A 20655-nucleotide genomic window follows, 5' to 3' on the forward strand; every position below is an offset into this window, starting at 1 on the left:
TCTGTCTGGTACCCCTTCTCTTTAGTCTCTCCCCCACACTTCCATTGCTGTTTTATAGTTGGTGCCTGTTCGTGGATTATTTTTTACACATCATCTTGTGACAACTACCTTCAAAGGTAAAAGTGTTTATTCAACACAAGTAGGGCTACCCCAAGAACGTACCCCCCTGCCCACCCAATGGTACCCACTACCCACCCCTCTCTCAGTCCTCAGCCTCACCCTCTTTTTTTTCACATGATGACGTCATATTATAGAAATTTCAGGCAGGCTGGGTTGACAGTTAATCGGAGAACGAGGAGAGGCCGCGCATGCGCCGAACCCCACACACACACACATACACACACACGCAACACGAAAGGCTTGGAGCTCGAGTCCTAAACTAACAGCAGCAGCCAGGCAGGAAGGCAGGCAGCGTTCAGTCCATTCCCATCAGCACGGCGTCGGGTTTACAACATCCCCAAAAATACAATAATAAACTGGTGGAAGCTCAACGTTTCATCTTCAGGCTTGCCGTCAGATCCTTCAGACGCGTCCCCCAACATGTCAGTGGGTAGCGACTTTGGGAACCCGTTAAGAAAATTCAAACTGGTCTTTCTGGGGGAGCAGAGTGGTAAGTGAACGACACAGCTCAATCCTATAGTAAGTTAAAAGTATACTTGTGCTTGTAGATCTGCGGCGCGCTACGGAGCATACATTTAGGCTTTTGCCGTTTTGATTGTGATGCGCGATGCGATGCACCTGCTGCATAGCATCTTCATCTGTCATCTCCATCTGCAACTTCATCTCTATCTAGAAACTCCATGGCGAAAGAAATAGTTGAGATGTCGTAACAGAAGTTTTCATTATGTTATGTTACTGTCTCATAGGAGGGGACCTTTTAATATTAACATTATTGAACACAAGATAAAAGCACCGCACAGTAGACTGGGGGAGTGTGAGTTGAAGGCTAGTATACACAGTTTTAAGTTTCCCAGTGGAAATTAAAACGGCACTTGTTTTAACGGCACTAACCTGGTTCTAAAACTATTTTAATGATTCCACCCAGAGCTCAATATCAGGTTGTGATCCAGATCCACATAGGCTAGTTGGGAGCATTTAATCCGCATTCCAGTTGCAAAACCATTTACCTTCTCGGCATTTGCATGCAAATTAACGCGACAATTATATTTCATTTTGCCCAGAGGAAGATGCGTGAGACTCCAAATGTGATTAATACCACCACCGTGTATGTGTGTGTGTGTGTGTGTGTGTGTGTGTGTGTGTGTGTGGAGAGACACACCCAGGCTGTGTCAGTGAGTGTGTGTGTGATGTGATAACTTGTGTAGCTGCAGCAGTCTCTCTGGCCCGGTATTGTTTCATTCATTGTGCTTGCTCAGTCAGGATGACTAAGTTATTTTTTTAAAATTTGCCTATACTGTATGAAATAAAGTGTCAGCCTATGTATACCTTGAAAAAATCATACAATATTCCAAATAGCCTATGACTGTTTGTTTATGTGAGACATGCAGCTCATCTATGATTCATCATCTCTGCCTCCATCTCCGTCCATCCCAAGATGATCCGTCCACACCCTTCCTTTACAGTAGAAAGGTTCCCTTTATTCTGCACACATTCTGTTCATTATCTCTGGGTCTATATGTTGGGTGGGAAATTGTAGAGATTTTCTTTTTCTGTGTCCAGGGGGCTAGTATGTCGCATGGATCGACTTACCCCCCCAAAAAAGTGCCAAGCAGGGAGGCATTGGGTGCCTTTTTTCGGGGGATTGAACCCCCAACCTCCCAGTCTTGGGGTGGAGCTAATATTACAGTGATTTATAGAGAACCCCCAGTGTGCCAGGAAACGCTTCCAGTCACAGAAGATACAGTATGCTTTGAGTCACTCATTATGACACATCAAGACCAGTCTGAAACCTTCTTAAAGGGCCACTTCACCCCTTTTGCAACCAGGTCTTATTTTAATGATGTTTGGGAGACAAATCAGATTTTTGTAAACGGCGGCTAAAGCTCACGTGTGATCCCTAAGCGGGATGTGAGTAATTTGATAATCGAGACATAAACGACCCAAGAGAGGGACAGATTTCAAAGTCAGGTAGCTCAGGCTAAAGGCTCATTCATAGTCTGGATTTCTGGTGGTGGGGTGACCACCGAACTACAACATGACGTCACGAGCCGCGGTGAAGAGCAAACCACCGCCACCGCTCCAGCCCTTCTCTCTGTTTTTACTCACCACCGCTCAACGTTATTTCAGCTCCGGTGGTCACCTCATCACCGGAGCGGTGGTCACCTCATCACCGAAAATCCAGACTATTTCCACAATTCTGTGTGTGTGTGTGTGTGTGTGTTTCTGTCTGACTCTTTCACATATCTTGGGAACCGTCCAAAGGCGTCCAAACAGTCATGTTCACAATTGCTATGTGTACTACTATGGTTGATGCACCAAGGGAGTGCAGAGTAAAATAAATAAATGCATACATTAATTTAAAAAAATGCAGTGTGAAATGGCGCAAATGACGGGCACACGCCTGCAGACAACTACAGTACAAACAACACTATCATCAAGATGATATTGTGTATATGAATATGTTGTGTTGACATCACACAATTTTCAAATACTTCCATCAAAATGTCTGTACTCTAGTCTGTGCATTGGAACTGCTGAACATGCTTAGAAAATAAAGTGGATGTCTTGCATCTCCACCACTTCCGTTTTGCCTCTGCAGTCGCATACTGTACATAAGTCCTACTTAAATCAAATTAGTCAAGCCTGTCTAACTTGCTGCTTAGCACAAATGGTATATTTTAATGTGTTTTTGTGAACGGAAACGAGTCAAACGACAAACTGATTTTCCTGTTGCGACCTGTTGCGACTGTTGCAAGTTTGTGGAAGAGCTGTCTGGCTTGAGAGGCTAATATGTCATATGGCTGACATAGACTGGCCTCCAAGAACTCTGACAATAGACTACTGCAGTAGTTATGTAAATGTAGTAAGCACTTGGCCTTTGGATGTGAAAATAGCGACCTCCATGCTTATAATTATGGTCTACTTTATACTGTGTAAAGACAGAAACTGATTGCAACTGACAGAAGATCTTGAATTATTGATGAGTACATTTTCTTAAAACACAAATAAAATAGGGTAATGACTTAATGAATTACATTGCCTGAGGACTAGGCTCTCTATTAGCACTTTGAACTCATTTATCAATGTTTGTCTAAAGACTGAAGGAATGGCAAATGGAATCTGATGATTAGCATATGTGGATGTGCCTTGTAAGCTACTTTACAGTAGTACTTTACAGGAGTACTTCCACCCTCGATTTCTTTTGTTACATACAGTGACTTTTTGCTGCAGTGGGTTTCTGCATGAAATTAACACCAAATTCACACCAGCAGCAGGTATTTCACTTCTGCGTTCTGAGAAAGCGGTGAGTTTCAAATCAATGCCTTGACTAAAGAGGGGAGTGACCACTGCTTTCCCACCATGGCAGGAGGTGGAACCAGCAAAAAAAGTGTCAAAGTTGAGAAAGTTCAGCTTTGCCGCTGTGCGCTGTGACAGAGTGGCTGCCTGAAGTTTCAAGTAGGTGTGGAGTTGGTGCACACTTGAAAGGTTTAAACAGCAGTTGTAGGTGTAAAATGAATCACAATTTAGCAATTGCATGACTGTATACATGTCCTATAGTGTCTATACTATAGGTTTCAACGACCGTAGTCTTCTATGAATAGTTGTGGATTTGGAAATGTAACTGTTTTGCAGTAAATATTCTGTGCATTTTGTGTTTACTTTCGACCGATTTCCCACCACAAGGCCTAAAACCAATAATTGAATATCATTAATTCCCACCAGATCTGTTTGGCTGGCCACGGTTCTTCAACCTACAACCTGGGCAAGGTGGGAACCAATCAAACAGAGCCAAATGGAATTTGAAACCATTAAATCAGGACGCCCATCGATTTAATTAATTCTAACGCGACTAGCGATGGGACCGTGATGGCCCGCCTAAAACATAATCTTTGATTAGAATTGGACAGAATGATTTAGATCAAGAGTTATTCACGTTTTAAGATTTTCGATCTGATCCGCTAAAATGGGGGGGGGGATTTTGGATGACGTCCCAACCGGAAATTATATTGAATGTTGCCCAACAGACGCTCCCAGCCTGTGGTGCGTCTGTTGGGCGGTCCTTTTATTAATCTCCGTCCTGAGTGTCGAGCATTACTAGGACGGAGAACTCTGTTTATTCCGCTCAGGGTGTTAACCATTCTGGTGCTGTGGAAAAGGGCCTAACCCCCTCTTTCTTTCTTTTTTCGATTGTTACTTACTTGTAATGTCGTCCAATCAAGTTGACATTAAATGTCGGGAAGAATATCTCATTTATATTGTGACCATATTAATATTGTGACCATATCGTATTGTGACGATAATATACATTTCCTTTTAAAAATGTTCTATTTTTTTCTTAATATTTTAAAGGCTTAAGTGATTAAAACCAGGAAAAGACAACACGTTTGCCACAATATTACGATATCCAACATCCCAGACGATATCTACAATCATACCAAGATATTGATTTATTGCCCCGCCCTATTTCTGTCTCTCACGGCCTATCAGACAGGATTGCAAAATTGGCATTTTTACAAAATAACCACTGACTTCACTGCTGCAAATCGTCTGGGTTACAGTAGTTAAAAGCACTGATGGAGACCCTGAGATGAAATAATAAAGGTTATGTGACTGACTGAGCGGTCCTAGACAGTCTGAGGGAGATAAGGTTACAGGACAGAGACTGTTATTATCACACAGAGCACACAGCCCAGCAGCACGAGGACTAGGCTTTCTCAGCCTCCCATGCATCCATTCAGTGGTACCACAGTGGCAGCCTCATGGTTTGAACCTCATGGTCCTCTCTAGGCAACTATCGATTATTTTCTTTGTGTTTATTACATTGATTGCATTTTCGATTGATCAAATACATTTTCTTATTTATATTTTTTATATACTGTATATCAACGCTAAAACAATTGAATAGAATTTGTATTCTTCACAGCTGAATCACTGGACCAATACGCTACAATTCAATTAGTCTGAGTAGTGAGTACCCACTTAAGCTCTACAGTATTGGCATACAAGTTCTGCTATTTGCTATTTTCTGTATTTTTGTCGAATAGAAGTTACGTCATATGGCAGCCATGAAGTCTATGGGATTTGTAGTACCTTGAATGGTAACACTTTATATTAAGGTCGCCTTTATAATGCATTATAGCTCATTTATAATGCATTATAATGTGCTAAGGCATTATAACACTCGTTATAAATGTTTGTAATCATGTATAACAACTTATAACCACGTTTATAACATATTATAAGTGCTGGTCATAATGCATTATTATGCTCAGTGGAACAGCACATTATAACTAACTATCATAACATAAGGTGGTTATAAAGGCACATAGAGAAGTGCTGTAATGTGTGTGTCATAATGCATTATAACCAATGTGTTTATTAAATGGAATAATGTCTTACAAACACCAATAATATGCTATAGCATATTATACAAAGTTTTGTCACTTTACTTAAAGGCCACAAAGTCATGCTATAGGGTATTATAAAATGATACAACTGCTAATAACCATTAAAGAATGTTGCCACTTTACTTAAAGGTCTCAAAGTCCTGCTATAGCATATTATTGATGTTTATAAGACATTATTCCAATTAATAAACACAATGGTTATAATGCATTATGACACAGACATTACAGCACTTCTCTATGTGCCTTTATAACCACCTAAGTTATAATAGTTATAATGTGCTGTTCCACTGAGCATAATAATGCATTATAATATGTTATAAAGGTGATTATAAACATTTATAACGAGTGTTATACAATTTACAATTTACAATTTAGGCATTTAGCAGACGCTCTTAATCCAGAGCGACTTACATCAAGCAATAACAAAAGCATGGCATACATCACATATATAAAAAGTAGTTATCATGAATCATGCGTAAACTAAGAACGTAACAGTGGAGTATCTATGTTAACTATACATACTATACTATATAATATATTATACATGTGTACTATAAAGTGCTATGACTACATAAAGTGCAATTCTATAGCTGTCTACGTAACAAGCTATAAGTCTGTTTAAAATACTATCTAAGTCTACATAATGTGTTATCTAAGGGGCTAGGCTAGGGCAAGTGCTACGGGCCATGGTGGAGTCTGAAGAGGTGGGTTTTCAGACTACGGCGGAAGATTGGGAGTGAGGCTGCAGTTCTGACTGTGATGGGAAGTGCATTCCATAGTTTTGGAGCCAGAAGGGAGAAGAGTTTGGAACGTGTGGAGCGTTGTCCCGGCGTTTTTAGTGAAGGTACCTCCAGCTTCCCTGCGTTGGCTGATCTGAGTGCGCGGGAGGGTTTGTAGGGTACGATCATACTTGTGAGATATGGGGGGGCCATGCCTTTGGTTGCTTTGAATGCCAGCATCAGAGTTTTGTATTCTGTGCGGGCAGCAACCGGGAGCCAATGGAGGGAGCGGAGAAGGGGGGTGACGTGTGAGAATTTTGGCTGGTTGAGGACCAAGCGGGCTGCGGCATTTTGGATCAGTTGGAGGGGCTTAAGTGCACATGCCGGTAGGCCAGTAAGGAGGGAGTTACAATAGTCAAGTTTTGACAAGACTGTTGTCTGGATTAGGAGCTGGGCTGACTCCTGGGTGAGGAACGGTCTAATTCGTCGTGTGTAAACCTACAGGATCTAGTGACAGCTAGATTATAATGCCTTATAAGCACATTATAATGCATTATAAATGAGCAATAATGCATTATAAAGACGACCTTAATATAAAGTGTTACCGTTTGAATTTTGTAGTTTGTTTAGAGCACTTAATAAATCGTTTGGCAGCCAAGTCAATGGACATTGAGGACAATCTTATGACGTAAATCGTTTGCCAGCCAAGTGACCAAGTCTATGGACTATTACATTGTTTGTTAGAGCACTTATGACGTAAATTGTTTGCCAGCCAAGTCTATGGACTTTAATGTTTGTTTATGGCACTAAATGACAACGTAAGACGTCATGTGGCCGATATAAATACAGTGGGTGCTCCTCACTTCACACGAGTGTGATCTTTAACCCTATAACACTAAACCTCAATTTTCACACCATCACTAAACCAGGTATATTTTACCTGATATACTGTATATAACCAGTGTAATGCCTGAGGGCGAGAAGCGACCTCGCCCTTTAGGGCATGCACTGGCCATATGGAGCGTGTCTTGAGTGTACAGGGTTTGATGAGGTCAGATCAACATATGGAATTTCAAGAACAGGTCAGCTCCATATATGGAGATCTAAGGGTGGCAGCGGGGGCAGTGTCTTGAGTGTACAGGGTTTGATGAGGGCCCAGGTAAGGCTGGGCCTTAAGTTTTCGCCGGCTGCCGGGCGCGGCTGCACTAATAACTTTGGGGCAGGCCCGTCTAGAGTTTCCCCATGTATGGGGATTTTGAGTGACAAAAAACGTCCATGTATGGGGATTTTGAGTGACAAAAAACACGATTCTATAGTTAACTGCGACCTTCGGTCGCAATAAATTCCGTAAAACATATTTCTCATCAAAATATATTAAAGTACAACAATACCTGGCAATTTGAGGTATTCTTTAATATTTCAACATGAAAAAAGAAATCACACTTGTGTGAAGTGAGGGGCGCTCTTATCATCATACATCATCATACATCACATTCCGTGCTCAGCCATTCAAATCATCACAAATGTCATTCCGGCCAATCACTTTTGACGTCTTCACTTTTCCGGAATTTCCGCCCTCACTTTTATCTTCAAATATGTACTTTGCTTAGCCAATCAAATCATTGCTATGGGGTGATGAGCCAATCACAAGCCAATGTTTGCTTTCACACATCCGGAAAGCTGAGCATAGGAGGGGCTAGCTCACCTAAAAAACAACAAATATGCTCCTACGATTCAATTCGATTACGATTCACCAGGTAACGATTTGATTTGATTTGATTCTACGATGCATCACACTTTTCTATATTACTGCGGAACATGGCAAGTTTTTCATCAATCAATACAAGCAGTCCAATATACTGAACAACATACTGTATCTATATTATATACAGCATTAGGCTTCGATTATCAATTATGTTACATTGCTGAATCGATGCAGTGTTTTAGGATTAAAAACACATTATTTCTTGCACCCCAAGTCCCCAGGCCCTCTCTCCCTCTGTCTCTCTCTCTGTCTCTCTCTCTCTCTCTCTCTCTATCTCTCTCCCTCTCCCTCTCCCTCTCCCTCTCTGATGTGATGCAAGTCTATCTTCCTGACATGTCTGGCATAATTGCAGCTGGTGCTCAGGCAGGCATGAATCCCGCCAGGTCTGTTGCTATCATTTATTAATGTTCATGAATGACTCAAGTAAGTGTGTCGGGGGCAGGGAAGCTGTTTGAAATAAGCTACTGTACATGTGCCAGTGGTAAGGCTACTGTACATTTGCCAGTGGTAATGGTTGGAGTGGGGTGATGATCACTGTCATGCTTGGTTACTTGCAGGACCCTAGAAAGTCACTCCCCTAAATATAATGTATTTGATGCCATTTCCATTTAAATGTTTTTTTTGTTCTTGTTTTTTATTATTTTCATAATACCACATAACTGACCAACACAAAATGCTATAGAGCTTCAAGTTGCACAAATGCTGTATACGTTTATTAACCACTTCTATTCTTAGTCAAAACAAACCTGAGTTACAATTGTACTGGACAGCTTTTTTCTGTCTACTCCAAATGTCTTCTCCAAGAACAATGTTCCACCCAGAATTTAGTTTAACTTGTAAAAGCCAAGTCAAATGGTGTATGAAGTGAAACATTGGCATATTTTCACAATTCTAAGCTTTGTCTAAAGGGAAACCTGGCGTGGTATTCTGTGGAGGCAGAAGAATCATCAGAGAACGTCTTCCAGATTAATTAAATGGGCAACCTTTCATGCAGACAGAATGTTGAATGAGCTGTCAGGATGTCTGCTTCTGGCAGCTTCTCTCCATATCCTCCATATCCTCCGCACTGCATGGAGGGACAAGTCTGGATAGCTTCACTGGCCAAAGCTGAAGCTAAACTGAAAAATTAGCTATTTTAAAGAATTAACAGGGTCTTTGTTAGAACATGACAAATATTACCGCCCTCAACCGTAGGTTTCTTTTACACTACGTTTTTTCTGAAAAAAATGTGATGGTCCAGAAATATATATATATATATATATATATATATATATATATATATATATATTTTTTAAGGGAGCAGCAGTGCTTGGTACTTGCCCTGTGATTTCTAAAAGCCAATTGTTTGGAGGTAATCCCCCTGTTGCATGCTTCATTTCTCCGCAGACAAACAGACGGGTGCATTTGGTTTGGAGCATCAGCATGTCTGTCTGCTATCAGATTTTGTTCACTGAATCCAAATGCCATCCTCCCTTTCTCAGTGCTATAACACACAGTATTATTGGCTTCAGAATATTGCTGAATCACTGGACCAATACGCTACAGAGTTGGGTCTGGTTCCTAATCTAATACATCAATCACTGTGTCTCCAGGCAACAGCTTTCGGAGTAAATTAAACTCGGTTGGACAGGGAATGACATATTTCTCCCTATAAACCACATAATACTGTACACCTCTATTTTGATTCAATAGGTTAGGCACAAGTCATCACATGGCTCCTTTTGTACCTACTAACATACTGCTTGAGTGCTTTTAAATTGTTGATCCATTGTTTATGGACAAGAGGTAAATTAGTTAAAAATGTTGTATGATGTATTTATATCAGACTTACTAAAGTACTGTACTTACTGTACTTTTTGATGTGCTTCAAATTTGTTGCCAATTCAATTGCACATCCATTTGTTGATGAGATGAGATGGAAAATTACTAACAGTACAGTATATTATTGTTGATTGGGTTTGTTTGCAATCATTGTTCCTACAGTAGATTATTTGTTTTGAGATGTGAGAATCTTGGAGAGCTATTATTTTGAGTTGATTGATACAGTATGTGATGTATTTGTGGCTTGAGATCCAATTCTCTGGAAAGTGTGACAGTTCCCACCAGTTTCTTTGAGATGTTATATATTGTGGTTTGGGAGAATTTAAGGCAACTAAATAAGCTCTCCATAATAATTAATAATAATAAAAAGTGTATGCTGGTGCCATCATCATAACTGGTTTTGGAAATAGTCCAACTCTATGTTTCGGAGTCTGTTGTCCTTTGAATGGCTGTTATCTATGTACGAGATGTGTAGACAGTGCAAACATCAGCGGCCAGGATTTGTTTGTTTTAAGCCTGACTCTGTCATATGGCAGTGTCACACACTGAAAATAGCCAATCTACAAAGTTGAGAGTTGTGAGCTTTTTACTTCCCCCTTTTTGCTGTGAATCTCTCAGACATCATATCCCTATAGACTATAATTTCTCCGCTCCAAAAAAATACTCCATCTGAAAACTAGCCATATGCTTTATAAACAGCCTCCTTTGTGCCACCTTTGCTTTTCTGCTTTGCATTTAAATGACAAGATCTTTCTTTTTTTGCTTCGATCCGTTCCAGCCTTCTGAACCTCAGAATAGTGGGTTGGTAAAGTTATTGAACTACACCTCAGCCTTGCAGTGTATTTCCAATTGTGTGAATTGATATCGATACCCATTTTATTCAGCAGCTAGTGAGAGTAATCTGTGGTCTGTTGTTTTTATTGATATTGTGCTAAAATTCTGAAAGCGTTTGTTTTTATATTTTTCCTGTGGTGATGGTGCTTCTTGGTTTCTGCCAGTACCAAACCTCTGTGCACTGTTTCTCAATGTCTGGACCCTTACAGGTCTGTAACTCTGAGAGTGTAGAAATTGAGAGTGTAGAAAGGAATTACCAGAATTACTTTCTGTTTGTACACTCTCAGAGTTATAGACCCGTAAGACCCCACATTGAGAACCAATGCACTATGCACTACATGCTGGAAAGCCTCTCTAGTTTAAAAATGTGGCACGATAGAATGACCATAAGGCCACCTGGCCACCGCAATATCTATTTTACTCCCCATTAGTATACTGTTTATGACATGGTTACAGCAAATGTGTGACCCTGGGCCTGGGGCCCTGGGTAACTAATAAAAATCACACCCGTGTGAACTGAGTGGTGTAAGGTCTTATATAGACTGATCATCAGCTGTGGTCTGACGTAATGTCTGACGTAATGAAATCACACCCGTGTGAACTGTGTGACCATAGCAACCATGCTCATTTTTTGGTACGAACAGACAGACAGACAAACAGACAGACACGTAAACTAACAAAGCCAGTTGTAGGAGTGGTTTACACCACTCAAAAATAGAATTATAGCCTAAATAGGTCATCCACACAAGAATGATCTATATTACCTTGATCTACTACTGTGATCTACTGTACTACTATATTGATAATGATAAAGGTGTGTGCATGCACACTGATCAACCGTAATGATAATGATAAAGGTGTGTGCATGCACACTGATCAACCGTAGTTCTCATAGTCCTGTAAACGTGCTGAACGTCAGTTATGTGTTGTGTTTCCTGTGAATTCGGATATATTTTGATTGGCTGTCAGTGTTTCTATAATTTCTGTCGGTAATATAATTAAATCACTCTCAAAAGTAATGCAGCAATATATTCACTGTTATTGTCGTTATAGTTGCGGTACAGACTCCACCATCCACTTGAGTTAGGGAAAAATAACATATTTATAGACAAAGGGCTCTGTCAAGAATTTGCCAGCCTATAAATAAATATATCATTCATATATCAGAAAACATCATGCCAGAAAAAACCCCACTCATAATCGTCAGTAAGGGAATTGTTGGAAGCTTGCCTCACACTTGCTCTGTTGTGAGTCAACACTGCTTTAGGTTGCAGAGGAATATTGACGTATTTGCATTTTTATGTTGGCTCAGCTGTTTATACCCAGTGAATGGATAAGCATTTCTTTTAACTAAACCTATTCCAGAACTCACTGCAGAATTCTGTGGTACAATGGTTTGCCTTTGGACTTTGAACTGGTTTTCAATTTGTCCCTCTCCTAATGAATGTGTTCATAGAGCCTCATACGAGATGAGTGTGTGTGTGTAGCCTATATTGAAGTATGGTGAAGACTTACAGTATTATGTTGCATAATGAAACAAAACAAAAATACAAGTCCGATATCCAAGGCAAAATAACAGGGAGATTAATAAACAGAATTCTCCATCAGGTTTGACAAAATCTGCCCATAACAGCCATCCTTTGAACAATTAGCCAGAAGGAGACCTTCCCCTTCTGCACAAGGTTCCCACTAGGGGGAACACACAACAGACATGAACTACTCTCTCCTAAAAGCCTCCTGGTGACTGCATATGTCCCAGCTGGATACAGCAGCTGTATGGAGCATTTGTCAGGTGGGCTCTGCACTTGTGCTTCCAACCTCTGTCCCTGGTGCTGAACTCACTTTGTCTCTCTGTTAGAGGAGATAATCCCATACAGTCAGTTAATTTAGACTAGAGGGCCATACAGTCCACTGTCATGTCATCACTGGAAGACATGCACAGTGGTTACTCATTTTAAGGGATATAGCTGATTGCTGTATTGTGTCGGTAGGTAATCAAGGAAATTACAGGTTTGAAAATGAGTTGCAGCTGCAGTGTGAACATTACATAGATCATAACAAGTTCTGTTGTAGGGAAACACTAGCAGTAGCTGTTGCTTTACAGAATGTAAATATTGGAAAGACATTTAAAGCAATAGTTCACCTCAACATGTAAATATTTCTATCTATATAATATATATCTATTATCTACTCACCCTCATTTCCAATTTAAACATCATGAATAGTTTTGTTATCAAGTAACTAAGTTATCCTGAAGTTACTGGAAGTTACTAGATAACGTTCAACTTCATCATCTATCTTTCTCAGTTCTCACAAACAATTGAAGTCAACAGTGACCAGTTCTTAAACTTTCAAAAAGGGCAAAAAGTGACCATAAATGTACGTTAAGATGTAGGCTCTAAATAGAGATTAACTGCAAAATAGAATAATAATGTATATACCTTTCAATAAAAATATACCGACTTGGACATGTAACGTCCCTCACTCAACAATGTGCGCTTCAGTTCACCATGGCTGTTGAAGGAAAATGGCAAAAGACCTCAGCTGTGTGGGAACACTTCAAATTAACGGATGACAAGACAAAGGCCCCTTCTTTGACATTTGTTAGGTTGTAAGATGTTATAGACTTGTGTCTTTTTAATAGCTTTCTGTTTTGGTGTAGTTATATTGCTGTATCTACTGTTGCACCAGAGCTTTGTCAGGTGTCTCTGATTTGGGGCCTATTATTTAATATTAGGAACATTTATGTAGGTATATTTATAATTTATTCTTAATAAGAAAAATTGTCACAAAGTGCATAGATAGGACCTTGTTCAACCAAACCCCTCGGGATTACTGAAACATGCATAAAATACCCCAAACCTTTTGGAAAATGTTATCAATCGATAACAACAATTACAGAAGTTTTGTAATACTTAGAGGACAACTTTAGTTTTTTTCAACCAAGGTTCATGTTTTAGGTTGTTATTAGAGAAAATGAAAGATGAGTGTTAATTGTTTTTCATTTGCTGCTTTCTTTCGTTTTGGCGATTTTAGCTCTTTTTGACAGGGGGGCGGGGGCATTCAAACATGGCCCTAAATATGTCTTTTTTTTTCTTACAAAAAAAATCACCATATTTTTTTGTATTAGTCCTACTAGACCCCAAGAAATTATATCTGGCCACAAAAAAATCACGGGATCTATTGAATGTGACAAACTGACATATTGAGCCTATGACACACAGTATGACATCCCCTAGTACCCCCCTCTACCTTCATATATTTCATATTCCATCCTAATTGGCTAACATTGGCTTTCAAAGTTTGTAGGATTGGCCCGTTTGGAACAAAAATCATGAACACAGCATGCAATTTACGGGAAATCTTTCACAGACTTTCCTACTAGGCTGAGGAATATATCCCACCCTTTTCACATTGGCCTGTTATAGCGCCACCAACAGGTGGATTTTTACAAAACACATTTTTGGAACAAAATGCCTCAAATCATCCAATTGCCATCCAAGGTGTAAGAAGAAATGGCACCCTTTTCACATTGGCCTATTATAGCGCCACCAGGAGGCCACAACCTGACCTGGCCTGGTGGAGACCTGTGCCCCGAGGGGCACTTTATCTATCTCCCCAATTTAGTCGTGCCAATTGATTCCTCCCCACTCACATTGTGTGTTGTCACTGGTGTTGTATCCTACTGAACACACCTGCCAGTGAGGAGCCCCCACCAGGAGGACATGGGGCCTTTGTCTTACTCCTCCACTCCATGAAAACCAAAAGACACATTTATTTGAAAGTAGCCAAGCATATTCCCTGATCTCATTTGCCTAATACTGTTTTGTCTCAATTCAGTGTAATACTCATTTACATTTATGCTATCTTCGCTAGGTGTAAGCTACACTGTAGTGGTTGGGCATCCAAGTGCCCTGAGAAGGGGCAAAAAAACAAAAACATCTTTCAGGTTTCTTTCGTTGACCGACGAGTTCAAAACAGGGGTTGTTTTTTAGAACAAATATTTAGTAACAATTCCAACAAAGGCTGCCGCTGTATTGTTTAGATCTTTTTTCAGTTGTCCTTGCAAACTCCTGGTCTCCAGTTTGAGGTCGGTAAACATTCATCTTTATCAGCCACATAATTGCTGGGGTCAGAAGTTTGACACACGGTACAGCTGGTGGTAACGATTTAAACGGGTGGGCCTAATGAATAGGGACAATGCACGAACATGGGCTTGTACAGTACAGTGTGCACCCTATCCAGCTGACATGCTTCTCCAAGTAAGAGGGAAGTGGGATAATTTTATAATTGTTGTTTGCCAGCTGTGCATGGGTGGGTAGTTGTCAATCGAGTATGCCAGTTTACTGGCCCCAAATTGGAGACCCATGTGTGTTGTGTGAACAAAGACCAGAGTGTGTGTGTGTGTGTGTGTGTGTGTGTGTGTGTGTGTGTGTGTGTGTGTGTGTGTGTGTGTGTGTGTGTGTGTGTGTGTGTGTGTGTGTGTGTGTGTGTGTGTGTGTGTGTGTGTGTATTGAAGTCTACTACAGGTTATAATCCCAGTGCAGGGTCTTTGTTGCTTTAATATAGAGTGAACTTGCCACATCTAAAGATAACTATGGGTCTTTTTCATTTCACGTCTCATTGCACCTGCCCAGCGAGGGCGTGTCTCCTTTGATGGATTGGGGGAAGCGTCTCACTGGCAGCTTTGATCTGCTATTGATCGACTCAACTGCCCATTACTGGGGAGGGGGGGGGGGCTCAAATGTCCTTGGGGCCAACAAGCTTGTTTTAACCACTTGAACCCTAGCATACCTATTCTGGGCATTTGCCATTTTTCCCCAAATGGCAAACATTTGGGGGAAATGGGCAAATATTGTGTGAAAATAGTCAATGAACCAAGTATAGACCCTTGAGGGGACCCCGGTCAACAAAGCATACTGTAGGGTTTAAGTGGTTAAAGCATGCATGCATGCCGTCTCTCAGCCTGGCAGCCTGGTATGAGCATACAAAGCTACTGTATGCTCGGATGCTTGTTCTACTGTCACATTTCATCCACTGTGCCCCTTACAAAGCCTGTGGAATGGATGTATACTGTCTGCTTCAAATTCACACATACATAAAGAGTTCAGATTTATATAGGCCTAGCGCTTTATTAAAAGATTTACTGGGAAAGATAGCAATGATCTGCAAAGGCGAGTTCTGAAGGTACAGCCTATAAAGCCTGTGGCACATTACTGAGCTAGAGAAATATGAGACGAGAGAGAGAGAGAGAGAGAGAATCAGACTTATCCAGTAGAATTATTTTATTAATAACTGTAAATCCAGCTCTTATGGCATGTTTTTAATTCCAATATAAATAATAGCATTTTGCTCACTTTTTAATGAGGTGCGTTCAAACAGGAGTCCTGTGGGAGCAGGTCTCCAGCACAGGAATACCAAGCAGGGGGCTGACAGCTCCACGTTGCACAGTCGAGTGGGCGTACTCGCCGAGACACCCAAGAGAAACAGCTTCCACTTGTACTCTATCTGCCTTAAGGAGGCGGGAATGCAAATCTGCCCGCTGCCGCTGATGTAGAGACACCCTGTCGGATTTAGTCTGCTTCCTTTCAGTGAAAACTGTGAAAGCCTCGCAAAGACAAAGGAAGTTAGTGACAGTCTTATTAAAAGAGGAGCTCCAAATAAAATGTCAAAGAATCCTACAGTACAAACTACAAGGAGTTAGCAGCTGACTTAAGTAGCCAACATCTCTGTTAGTTGGCTACAGTCAGAGGAATTCAAATAACACATTTCTGTCTGTCCTTAGCGTCGGACCAGGTTTATGTAGTTATGGACAAGCACACTGACTGAACCTCTGTAGAGTCGTACAGAGACAGACCGGAAAGGAAATGGTATGAGACAGAGCTGCAAAGTATGAGAGAGAGAGAGACAAAGTGTGTGTGCGCACTGTGTGTGTGTGTGTGTGTGTGTGTGTGTGCGTGCACGTGTGTGCGCTCACGCACAATGTGGAGAAAGATACAAAGAGGCATAGATGGAGAGTGTTTGAGGTAGAGAGAGACCGATAGATGGTGAGAATTCGTACGACATGGAGAGAATATACATAACAAGACATGAGAAGGTGTGTGTGTGTGTGTGTGTGTGTGTGTGTGTGTGTGTGTGTGTGTGTGTGTGTGTGCAATGTGGAGAAAGAGGCGTAGATCGAGTGTTTGAGGGAGAGAGTGACAGATAGATGGTGAGAATTCGTACGACATGGAGAGAATATACATAACAAGACATGAGAAGAACTGTATGTGTGTGATCTGTACAGTATGTGGATGATAGAGACAGCCAGATAGAGACAAAGTGTTCCATTTAAAACAGGAGCACAGTTGCTCAAGAAGCTGAACAGCTCTGTCTTCTGAAGAAGGCTGTAATTTATCCAGGCAGACCTTCTCTACTCCACCACGTTCAGCAGGTCTCCATGACATAGTTACTCTTCCCCACTCCAAGCTCCACAGACGAGGCCTCATCTTCATGCATCCGCATCACTCAGACGCCCGCCCAGTATACAACATGTCATTAGTGCCCATGTGTAACAACGTCACAGACAGAGACACAAGCACACCTACTGTGTGACAGTAAACAGTTTGTCATTAAACGGACATCGTGTCTGCAATTTAAACAGTGTTCTTTTCCAGCATGACAATGAGTAAGTTGGAAGGGCCTATCTTACTCAAGGACACCTGGACAGAAAGATTTAGTATTAAATACTAAAACTGACTGAAGCTAATCGAGGCTGACAGTTACTTGGAATTCATTTTCCTTGACCTCTAATGTGACAGTGCTCAAAGACAAAACATTTCCTCAGATGACTCAACGACAGGCTGGATTGTATCGGTCAAAGAAATCTTCGACCGCCTTCAAACCTGCTCAAGTTTGAAATACCTTCATTGGCAACGACTTAGAGAGAGATTGCATTGTGGTGGCGAGATCAAAGAGTGTTGTTGCAACTCTCTTTCAACAGGTCTGCTTCTGTCAATCCTCAAGCACTTTGAAATTGAGAGGTTAGATTTAGTGGGAGGCTTGACACTGCTAAGAGAGGTAGCCCACCTCTATGAATGTAAAGAATACAGAGCTCCATGGAGAAACCAGTGTCAGGAATGTAAAAAAATAAAATAAAATCACACCCGTGTGAAGTGAGTGGTGCATCTCCGTGTGGGGGTTCCCGGGGGGGTTCCAGCCCCACAGGAACGCACCCAGGGTGCCGGCCCGGTTCTGGCGAGCCGCCCCGTGTCCGAAACGGTAGAGAAATGACAGAGTTACCATGTGGGGGTCCCCAGGGGTGGGGGAGGTGGGGGGGAGTTCCAGACCCCCAGGAACGCGCCCAGTGGCCCGGGCGGTTCCGGCGTTCCGGACGCACCCCGCGTCTGAAACGGTTGAGAAATGACAGAGTTACCGTGTGGCGGTCCCTCTATTGTACCCTCTCCTACTGTACAGTACAGTACTGTCACTGTACTGTACTTGCACATTCGAAAGAATCATATATACAGTTAATACGTGCGTGTGTGTTTGTGTGTGCGTTAGGTTGCGCACAGGTGGTGAAAAACAACCATGCTGTTTTCGTGCTCATACCCAGCCAGGCACCCACCCAGCCAGCAACCCAGCCACACACATAGCTCCGTAAGTGAGTGGTTGCACCACTCAATAATAAAGTGATTTCAGAGTTGCAGAGAAAGAAACATTTGGTAGCTCTTGTGTGTTGATGTAGACATCCTAATTCCAAAGAACATGACTCTGACTCAGGAAAGTCCCTTATTGAGGGATGGTCTGTTTTTAATGGTGTTTTTATTTTATTTTTTCATTAGCTGCTTAATATTCACATCAAAATTATGCTCAATGTTCATCATGGTGTACTGTCCAGATAAAGAAAAAACATGTTCCCTTTCCATAGACTCAAAGCACTGTCTTTTACTATAATTCTTCCCTGGTCTCTGTGTCTTACAAAGCCGATTGCTGACCTTTTAGCCTAGAGATGAATGCTTGCATACATCTGCATAGTATAACTAGCATCTATCGAAAAATATGCAACAAGTGATACAAAGAATGAGTGCTAGTGGGTGAAATGGAGTCTGAAGAGGTATGTTTTTAGACTGCTGCAAAACGTGAGGAGTGAGTCCTTGACTCGAGTCCTAACTGAGACGGGGAGGCAGGGCCGGATTAACACCTCTGAGGGCCCCTGGGCACTGAAGCTCGAAGGGCCCCCCTTCACGTGCGCGCAACATTTTTGCTGTTTTGGAGCCGTTTTGGGGCAGTTTTATGCCGTTATATTGGCCTATTTCCGGTCGCCTAACCCCTCCCCCCCCCAGAGTGACAGCCAATCTAGCGCATTGTTGCTGCTTTACACACAATTGCACTTTTCAGCTGCCCTTCTTACCAACAATAAAACACTAATCTTTTTAGACACCATTTATTTCATTCGGATTAGCAGGGAAATTTTCTGTGTAGCTAAAAAAATAAAAAATAAAACATTTTATTTTTTTTTATTTTTTTGAGGGGCCCCTTGTGCCCAAGGGCCCCTGGGCATGTGCCCAAAGTGCCCATATGGTAGATCCGGCCCTGCGGGGAGGTCATGGGAGCCAGGAGGGAATGCAGTTTACAACACCAGAACAACATTTCACACATACCAATACCAATATCAAACCAAGTTCTCTGAACAGGTTTTTGCAGGCACCATCTGAACAGTTTTAGTTTCAAATAGCAAAGCGGTAGAACAGAGGGAACGAATGTCACAGACTAGTGTTTTAGACCAGTGGTTCCCAAACACTGGGTCAGGGCCCATAGTGGGTCACGGACACATTGTTATGGAATCTGTTGGAGAGCACTTATAACACAGTTTAAACAACATAATGAGACGGACACAATTCAGACTTTCAAAGTATTATAATTTAGTATCCGAATACGGAGACAGCATTCAAGCATTACAATGGAACAGTGATGTGATTAACATAACAGCTTGGTGTATTCCAAACTTCCTCCACAAACCTTTATGGGAACCTTTATTTTTTGCTTCCTACATTTTGTTTTTAAAGATGGAGTGACTTGAGTGACGTGATTTTTGTATTTTTTCCAGTTATGAGGTGACAGTACGTCATTAGACCTTGGTGTGGTTGTTATGTGCAATGATGTCTTCCCTTTGTATTTATGGTTTCTTCATGAGGCTGAAACCTTGACAGTCAAACGTGCCAATGAAAAAAACAGTGAGTGACATCACAATATCATCTGCTCTGACTGTCATTGACCTGCTGTGAGTAGTTCATAACTAGGGATGGAGCTCGATAACCGATACCCGAAAAAAATCCGATAACAAGCTTATTGAGTACCCGTTATCAATACGATTTTGGCTTATCAAGCCTGTTTTTGAGCATATAGAGGCCCAAGACGTCATGTTTAAACAATCAAGACAAGAGGCGATCAAGAAATACATCTAATCACCCATGCTGGCAGCCTGGCACAAACATGTCGGTCTACATTTGTATTGATACCTGCCAACCACTGCTGTCCAGGTAAACAAAATTAAGCTTTTAATGTGACAGTACACATATTAACCAGTTAACAGTTTCTTTAATATAATATTATTGGTAAAAAGGTCAATTGCCTTCCATCTGTTAGACAAGTACTGTATTTGAAGGCCCTAGTAAAAGATACTGGTTCTGTTCAGAATGTATTGTCTCCCGTCTTTCCACAACATAATAGAAAATGATAGTGGGCTCGATAAGCCTGACCGATAAGGTGCTCATTACCAATAAAAATTAACTCCATCCCTATTCATAAGTCATAGCCCATGAAAATATACTTTATCCATTTGTTGGGATACACTTTGGAGCTCAAGCTTATCAACAAAGGTGCACATTTCCCATAGCTTCCACCTTGACTGATAGAAAATGTGTTTTCAGTCAGCTGTACGTTGTGAATACACTGCACTTCCAGTACATAATGTTGCCGACAGACATTTGTTTAATGGCTTCCAGAA

At 41.3% G+C, this 20655-nt stretch overlaps 1 protein-coding gene across 2 annotated transcripts in view; it reads left to right on the forward strand.

Annotated features, from left to right (window-relative positions):
• Window positions 1-480: 480 nt before the first annotated feature.
• The window catches only part of rab6ba (RAB6B, member RAS oncogene family a), an 88145-nt gene continuing 67970 nt past the window's right edge, over window positions 481-20655 (forward strand). For both annotated transcript variants that reach the window (XR_013790497.1, XM_079506850.1), the window contains exon 1: window positions 481-610. Coding sequence is in view for 1 of the 2 variants with exons in the window: in XM_079506850.1 (XP_079362976.1) it covers window positions 541-610 (70 nt within the window). In the remaining variant the exon portion in view is untranslated. The remainder of the gene's footprint in view (window positions 611-20655) is intronic.

The sequence above is a fragment of the Electrona antarctica genome, assembly GCF_951216825.1.
Source record: "Electrona antarctica genome assembly, chromosome: 7".
In the NCBI taxonomy this organism is placed as follows: Eukaryota; Metazoa; Chordata; class Actinopteri; order Myctophiformes; family Myctophidae; genus Electrona; species Electrona antarctica.